Here is a 9,189-nt window from a genome sequence, read left to right as displayed (position 1 = left end):
AGCTGATATCTCAAAGTGCTGTACAGAAACCCAGCCTAAAACCCCAAACGGCAAGCAATCCAGGTGCCCCTTGCTCAGGGGCAGAATGACAGATTTTTACCTTGGGGATTCAATCCAGCAACCTTTCCGTTACTGGCCCAACACTTCTACCCGCCAGGCTACCAAATGCCAACAATTGCTTTAGATTTAGAATAACCTGACTGACTATAGTAAATACTAAATACTTTGGAGAAGACGACCACACCTTGAATAGAACAAGCACAGCCATGTTAATGATTACTATAGAAACTAGCTGTGTCGCTATAATTCATACAGATATGCTCTTGGGCATAAATCTTGGAGAATAGAAAATAAAGTGAGACAGGGTCTAATGATGTGTGAGCTTTTTGGGGAGGGAAGCTGTTCTAAAATACAAATCTGTATTTTGTAAAACAGCTGCTGGCTTTGGAAGACAGATTGCTGTTGTGGCCTGGGGTGTGTGGGTTAACCTGTTTGTACAGGGACTTGTAATGAGATTGTTCTCTCTCTCTCACACTCTCTCCTCTCTCTCTTTCTGTCTCCTTAGGACACGGATCTTCATGTGACAGTGGGTTGGCCACGGCAACACCCCGCCCACTCCTAGTGTCCAGCCAATGAGGAGGTTGCTGAAGTTAGCAACAGAAAGCACGATTGGACAGAAGAAGTGGAAGAAGAAGAGAACCAAATAACCTTCTGTAGAGTGACAATACATTAGAGTGAATCTCAACTCACTTCTTCATCTGCTCTGTGGTTGGCAGTGGCACCATTTCCTGGACGTCGGGTGTATAAACAGGAAGTGGTTTGTGCTGGTGGGTCCTGCTAATCACTGAAAGGACAGTCCCTGGCAACACTGCAATAGCACCTCCCCTGTGTGTGCGTGCGTGTGCTTGTGCGTGTGTGTGTGAGGCTTGCTGTTGGAGGGGGAGTGTCTGCACGTGTAGCGATGCGTGTAGAGACGAAGAAGCCCCTTCTCTGCTACCTGACTCAGACTCTGGCTGTGACCTTCAACGTGACCCCAGCCCCACCATGCTGAACAATGCCTCCCTTGTCTACATCGCCCTGGAGCTGGTCATAGCCTTTCTGGCCGTGACCGGTAACATGCTGGTCTGCTGGGCCGTGTGTCTCAACAGCACCTTGCAGAGCATCACCAACTACTTCGTGGTGTCCCTGGCAGTGGCAGATATCGCTGTGGGCTTGCTGGCCATCCCCTTCGCCATCACCATCAGCACGGGCTTCTGTGCCAACTTCCACGGCTGCCTGTTCATCGCCTGCTTCGTACTGGTGCTCACCCAGAGCTCCATCTTCAGCCTGCTGGCCATCGCTGTGGACCGCTACATCGCCATCAAGAGCCCCCTCAGGTGATCTTAGCAGGGGAGGAGAGGGAGGGGATTGGAGGGAGGGGATTGGAGGGAGGGGATTGGAGGGAAGGGGTTGGAGGGAGGGGATTGGAGGGAGGGGGTTGGAGGGAGGGGATTGGAGGGAGGGGATTGGGGATTGGAGGGAGGGGATTGGAGGGAGGGGATTGGAGGGAGGGGATTGGAGGGAGGGGACTGGAGGGAGGGGACTGGAGGGAGGGGATTGGAGGGAGGGGATTGGAGGGAGGGGACTGGAGGGAGGGGATTGGAGGGAGGGGATTGGAGGGAGGGGACTGGAGGGAGGGGATTGGAGGGAGGGGATTGGAGGGAGGGGATTGGAGGGAGGGGATTGGAGGGAGGGGATTGGAGGGAGGGGGTGGTGACAGTCTGTTCCTGGTCTTTTTCTAGAAACCAACGATGAAACATAAACAGGTATTATCCATGTTTAATATGCTGTTTTATTTGCAGAACACCAAAGGCAGATCCTCTGACCTCGTAGATCTTGGCTGTGATCTATGTGACGCACAACAAAATGCATTTGTGTATCAAAACACATTGAATTACAGTGAGGTTATTGGATTAGGGTTCATTTCCCCAGCGCAGGGCAGACAGAGGTAAATGTCTCCACAGGCTTCATCGGGTTAGTGTTCGTGTTGGAAGGACTGAGAGGACCAAAGGCTTTGATCATTATCCTCCTGGTAAATCAACACCAAGGGAGAGCGGTGAGGGGGCAGGCCCAGGCACCGTATCGATAGAGAGGCCAGTGTTCTCACCTTAAACAGCCCCGGATCGCCTTAGTAGCAACGTGCATCAGCTCACGTAGCCTGTCTGTCAGGACACAGAGTGTCATCATCCCTCTTCAATCAATAGTCCGTTTCCCCAAAGAATGTAGGAACGTGTTTTAATTAGTCTTGCCTTTAATAGCAAATGGAGATTGTTTATACATAACAATAACTGAAATAAACAATATTTTTGTGGATGTCTAGTAGGGTCAGACGAGTTAATAATTATGACAATTATTTGTTGTCTTTATTAGTTATGTCTAATGATCTTTGATAATGTGTTGTATGTGGATTGTCCCATGTGCCTCTTCTATTCTATACTGGTCTGTGACTGTGTAGCAGATTAGGATCTGTCAAACTCAATCCTCAGCCTGAATTGTCTCCATTTGCGCTGCCGGAAGAGCCTGTCAAGTGTGCTTCTGACACTCTTTGCTTTAGCGAGTGAGAGAGCGTTGTTATTTATCTGTTTTCCAGTTCTTCATCAGGGTGTGATGACAGGTAGATAATGCTACCTGCTCAACACCAGTCATTAGCAACATTAACCGCAACAAATTGCTTGCAATACAAATCGAGACAGCTAGTTTATTAGGACGCTATATAATGTTTGGTTAATAAGGCACTCAAGCTTGCATAAGTGACAAATATGTAACTTTGAACATTTGTTAAGGGTTATTTCCTGCCATTCTAATCAAATTTGAAACAAAACAAAACAACAACTTGTTTTAAATAGGCCATGTCACACTCACCGTACACCATCATTTCCCTCTGTGGGCATAGAATACTAAAAGAACGCAGACTATAGAGGTTTTACGCACATCCAAAATGGGACCTGCATGGCTAAAATAATGTGAAACAAATGCATAGATAAAAAGGAAATGTCAGCTCACCGTTTTACTCCTCTCAAACTTGATATTTTAATAAATCGTTGGTGATTTAAGATGTATTTCCAAGCGGTCTCAGGAGCCTTTATAGACAGTATTGACTACTTCGCGATTGCATTGGGTATTTTAACTAAATACAACGTACACATGCATCAAAGGCACATTAGTCTACTCTTGATCCATGCGAATATGGACAGTGTGCGTCATGGCTGGATAGGCTGTGTTTCCGCTCTTAAAATGAATGTCATAACCAACTGCGTTACCTCTAAAAACAGCTTTTGTTTGGTCTTAAAAGTACCTACCATCGCTGCCTGAAATTCGAACTTTGGATCATGTTTTTAAGGACACGCCTCAAATATTTCCAACCAGCCCATCTAAGCTGATATGACAGATCAATTCCCGAACCTGGCGTTAGGTCTGGAAAATGCCAGTGCGCCAGTTTTGACACGAATTTGCAAGCTAACGTACTTTTGACACGAGCGCCACCTTAACGAGCCGAAAATAGAACCCATAGAAAGTAACCAACCCAACCCTGTTTCCATCAGACTACAATCAAACAACTCAACCTGCAAACAAGTTGGCAACAACCAAATAGTTCAACTTGCAAATCCCTTTTCTTTACTAGAGTGAAATATTAAGACACGCATTAATGCTTCATACTACAAATGTGTGGGGAATCAAAGCACCTGTTTGGTCACAGTCGCAATTGCAATTTTGATTCTCCAGTGGGAAGGCATTGCTTTCATGGAAAAGTCCTAAAGCAGGTGTTTATTACAAAAGGGCCCAGCCAGGATATATGTGTGTGTGTGTGTGTGTGTGTGTGTGTGTGTGTGTGTGTGTGTGTGTGTGTGTGTGTGTGTGTGTGTGTGTGTGTGTGTGTGTGTGTGTGTGTGTGTGTGTGTGTGTGTGTGTGTGTGTGTGTGTGTGTGTGTGTGTGTGTGTGTGTGTGGATATGATTGAGCTTCCATTGAAGCCGGAGCTTTGGTGCCAATGACCATAGATCCAAGGGGCTTAATAAACTTGCCGCCACCCTGGTCCACAGAGGTCTCAGTCAAAGAGGACTAAATCCCCACTGGACCCCCAAACCCACCCCCATAACCACAAACAACAGGGTCATGTGCCTGTGGTGCTTCTGACTTCCACCCTGGAGTACATTATGAACTCTGGTTTAGACCAATGGAAGAATACAGACAGCAAAACTAATATAGCCTGATACATTGTTCATGACACTGATTTACATTTGTCTAATGTCTGATGCAGAAACAAAGCAACGCCAAGAAGAGTTACATCAGACTATAGATAAGCTTTTGTGCAATGATCCCTAAATCACAATACAGGTAGGAAATGCTTTCTTAAATCTACATGTAGTACGTGACCTGATATCCACTGCTCCATCTCCTAGTATGGCATGACTGGTCGAGTCTCCCAAACAATGGACTCATTTTCCAAGAGCTTACTGCTATATATGCAAATACTAGTATGTTCTCGGGATAAAGGCTTTTTACCCTCTGAAGCCTGTCCCATACGTTCTCTAAGCTCTCTGATTACAGGAAGTAAAATTCATCTTTCTTATTGAGTGTTACTGGGAGTGTTTGGACCTGAATAGAGGAGCCCTCTCATCCTGGGAGCATTTCTGTGTCATGTAACAATACAAAATGCCTATCTGAATTCCTCTCATGTTTTCACGTGATCCTCTAGGTATCACAGTCTTGTGACGTCCGGGAGGGCAAAGGGCATCATCGCAGTGTGCTGGGTTCTCTCTGTGGGCATCGGTCTCACGCCCATGCTGGGCTGGAACAGGGGTGTCAACGGCACCAACAGCAGCTCGTGCCCCGAAGGCATGACAGAGTGCCTGTTCGAGGGTGTGGTCACCCTGGAATACATGGTCTACTTCAACTTCTTCGGTTGTGTGCTGGTGCCCCTGCTGGCCATGCTGGTCATCTACGCCCGCATCTTCATGGCGGCGCGGCGCCAGCTGAGACTGATGGACCTGAAGCTGGCTCACATGCACGCCCCTGGGGCATGCTCATCGTCCACATCGTCCCGCTCCACCCTGCAGAAGGAGGTCCACGCAGCCAAGTCTCTGGCCATCATCGTGGGGCTATTCGCCCTCTGCTGGTTGCCCCTTCACATCATCAACTGCTTCAACCTGTTCTGCCAGGACTGTGGGCGCCCGCACGTCTGGGTGATGAACATCGCCATCATCCTGTCCCACGCCAACTCCGTGGTCAACCCCTTCATCTATGCATATCGCATCCGGGAGTTCCGCCACACCTTCCGCAGAATCCTGCGCAAGCACATCCTGGGGCACTGGGAGGGGCATGGAGCTGGGGGAGGGGGTGACAGAAGGCTGGGTAGCAGCAGCAGTATCACGCGTGCCTCTACTCGCATCAGCATGGTGGACAGCTCGTGTGGCACCATGGGGAACAGTTATTCCCTGGAGCCCAGCCCCAAACCCAGCCCCACTCGGACCCCCATAGAGACCCATAGAGCTGGGAAAGAATCTTACTCTGACTCCTGCCAATGGTCGCCACCACAGTCAGACCCTGCACCAATCAGCTCCATTGAAAACGGACACAACAAAGGCGATGCCCCGGTGTCTCCCAGGCAGCAGCAATGCATCATGGGATGTGTGGACCAGAGTGGGGTTGAGACTACAACCGTGTTGATGGAGGTGAAGGACAGTGGGAACATATCCTTTGTGCACGTCAGGCCTCTGTCCCCCACACTAACCAGCCCTAATCACTCAGTAGAACTCACTGAGGTCTCATGACATAGTTATCTCCATGGTGGACAAGTTACTGATACCCCAACCTACATCATCAACTAGGAGGGGGAGAAGGGAGGGACCAGGTCCCTTCACCTGTAAAATAAATTCTACTGAAATATTGGAAATGGTTGCACTGACTAGAAATAGCTTTTCTTTCTTTAGGGGGAGACTTCTTGAGCCTGAAAGGGCAACAGCAAACTGGTATTAAATCACGCCTAGCCATTGAGCTTTTTTCTTTCTTCAAATTATTGTATCTGTTGTTCTTGTTTACTTATCACATAGCTGTTGTTGGGGGACACGTTTTGTACACGTTACCTCTGAGGCTCTTTCCTGTAGGCGAATAGTCTTTCAGAATTGAAAATGTATGACGATATAAATGAATGGTCTGAATCTACTGAGCACCTGTCATATGCTGACAGATTATGACCGAAAACATGTTGACCCTGGACACTGTCCAATACTGTATGACTCAATATTTGGTATTGCTGGCCAACCACTACTGAGTTAACGCAACTACTGTATGTCAGTGTGAGACGTAGGGAATGTATTCTCTCTCTTATGAAGAGCAGTATTCCTCCAATTGTGTCATGTTTTCAAACGCTGGTCCCTCGTGTGTTTCCATGTCAGATGATTAAAGAGCTGAATAAGCCATGTTGTCGCTGCATGTGGTTATTTAAGTGAGTCCTGTTGAGGAGAGTGCATTATACAGCAAGTCACATAACGCTAGACAAGGGTTCCAAAAGGGTTCTTCGCCTGTCCCAATAGAACTCTTTTTGGTTCCAGGTAGAACTCTTTGGGGTTCCAGGTAGAACTCTTTGGGGTTCCATGTTGAGGGTTATCCTGTGGGGACAGTTGGTAGAACTCTTTTAGGTTCTAGATAGCACATTTTTTTCTAAGATTGTAGAAATCTAGTAGTTTCTATAGAAAGCTATGACACTGCATCTGATTGGACAGTAAATCGCAGCATCCTACGATTGCACGCTCACCACTGAAGTGAAAACAAATTACATTACTCCCAAGGGGAAAATGTATTGTTCCATGTAGCCTCCATATATAGCCTCTGTAACAATGAGTCTTGCTTATCTTACAGCCAAATATACTCTGTGTATATCTACTGAACGTATGAGAATGTCAAATTGATAACCTGGTCAAAAGCACCAGTCACCCGATACAAATCTATTGAGTAACAAGATAATTATAGTCATTTTACTTCAGTGCCAGAATCCCCTACAAGCATTGCCAACAAGGCAAAACACACAGGATTCTATCTCACTGTTCAAATAAAAGTGGACACATCTTTAACCCCCCCCCCACACACACACACACACACGCACACTCACACACACACATACACACACACGCTCACCAACTGGTGTGACTGTGTTTACTGAGTACTTGCTGACACCAGTCACTGTGCCTAATGCAATGGAAATAAAATAAAGGTGCATTTGATGTCTTTTATTGTGCCATTACACCTTCCTTTTCCTCATTAAAAAGCTCCTCCACTGTGCGAAAGACCTACATTAAGCAGTGTTTTGCTCCCCAGCGCAATCGTGTGATGTGGAGGGAGAGTTCTCTCCATAAGTGCTCCCAGCTTAGTTCAAAAAAATATGCATTGCATTTATTGAGCGTCTATCATAACATTATGCAGTGAATGAAAATGTAAGGGGGACATTAGCAAATGGCTCTTTAAAAGGCTGTGTGTTGTGTTACTATGATAAACACGAGATAAAGGAAATATGAAAATGAGCTCTATAACTTACAGGGATTTCGGTAACCATCATAGGATCCCTAATTAATCACTGTGTTTTTGCCTTCTGAAAGACATAATCAATCATAGCGTAAGCTTGGTAAAAGAAAGGTTTCAGGTGGCGGCTTGGCGCCATGATGTCCTGCAAGAAAACAATGGCTCGTTCAAGTGGGCTACGTTTACAGCGAGTCATATAGTAAATGTAACACACAGACAGCCTGGCAATAGTATACCACATCTGTCTGGTGGGTGCATTCATAGATTATACACACAATTAGCCTACCTGATCATCACTATGGTTATTGGTTTGTAAACATGCCATTACAAACCCTTACATGTGTCTCTGTAGCATTCTCGCCACACATACGGTCACATACTGCAAATAGGAAAGAGGGGCTGCACCAAATGCTTGATGCAGTATAATAATTGATTATGCTTATGCTGTATTAATAGAAGGGGAAGGGCTATAAGCTATATCGACTTGGTCTCATGAGTAGAATGTGTTGAGGTAGGCAGTTACATCCCTAGGGGTTGGTTGACTGCAAGTATATTAAAGCAACGTAAAGCAACTTTGACAAAAAAATATTTCGATTTGATTTGATTTTGGAGAAAAAATATACATAAAGAATTTTCTTTTTTTTTAAATAAGCAACTTTGAACTTTTTTATTTAGCAGAAATGACTCTGAAACATACGTGCTGTGTTTCTGTTGTCAACTTCTGTCTGCAATTGCACTAATAAAGGTTTGATTGATTTACTTAAAGAAGATATTGCCTGACTGCTGATTTCACCAATAAGCCAATGATTGACAGGAACAAGGAACCTACCCCGATATACCCTCAGATTCATGTCTCTAGGTTATTGGCACAAACTAAATAAGTGTGCATTTAAGGTAACAGATGGGTGGAGAGATGTGTAGATCAAGGTCCCTGGCAGGTTTATTTGAAGCTTGAATTGGGTTTTGGTCTGAAGCTTATAGAGCAGGGCCGGTCCCATGCATAGGTGACATACAGTGCCTTCGGAAAGTATTCAGACCTCTTGGCTTTTTCCACATTTAAATAGTACGTATTAAATAGTTTTTTCCCCGTCATCAATCTACACACAATTCCCCATAATGACAAAGCAAAAACCCTTTGTTATGAGACTCGAAATTGAACTCAAAGCAAAAACTGTTTTTTATAAAAAATAATAAAACATTCAGACCCTTTACTCAGTACTCTGTTGAAGCACCTTTGGCAGCGATTACAGCCTCAAGTGTTCTTGGGTATGATGCTACAAACTTGGCACATCTGTATTTTGGGAGTTTCTCACATTCTTTTCAGCAGATCCTCTCAAGCTCTGTCAGGCTGGATGAGGAGTGTTGCTGCACGGCTATTTTCAGGTCTCTCCAGAGAGGTTCGATCAGGTTCAAGTCTGGGCTCTGGCTGGGCCACTCAAGGACATTCAGAGACTTGTCCCGAAGCCACTCCTGTGTTGTCTTGGCTGCGTGCTTAGGGTCGTTGTCCTGTTGGAACCTTCGCCCCAGTCTGAGGTCATGGAGCAGGTTTTCATCAAGGATCTCTGTACTTTGCTCTGTTCATCTTTCCCTTTATCTTGACTAGTCTCCCAGTCCCTGCCGCTGACAAACACCCCAC

The 9,189-nt window shown here is 45.8% G+C and overlaps 1 protein-coding gene across 1 annotated transcript; it reads left to right on the top strand.

The window, feature by feature from the left end:
* The first annotated feature begins 954 nt into the window (after positions 1-954).
* LOC135544682 (adenosine receptor A2b-like) lies at positions 955-6,455 on the top strand. Its single transcript, XM_064972484.1, has 2 exons — positions 955-1,376; positions 4,735-6,455. Exons 1-2 carry the CDS (start codon positions 1,045-1,047, stop codon positions 5,807-5,809), a joined length of 1,407 nt encoding a protein of 468 aa, XP_064828556.1. The 5' UTR covers positions 955-1,044; the 3' UTR covers positions 5,810-6,455.
* The last annotated feature ends 2,734 nt before the right edge of the window (positions 6,456-9,189 follow it).

Source organism: Oncorhynchus masou, chromosome 8 (assembly GCF_036934945.1).
Source record: "Oncorhynchus masou masou isolate Uvic2021 chromosome 8, UVic_Omas_1.1, whole genome shotgun sequence".
Classification (NCBI taxonomy): Eukaryota; Metazoa; Chordata; class Actinopteri; order Salmoniformes; family Salmonidae; genus Oncorhynchus; species Oncorhynchus masou.
Note: the sequence above shows the minus strand (reverse complement) of the source record. Positions and strands in the feature narration are given on the sequence as shown.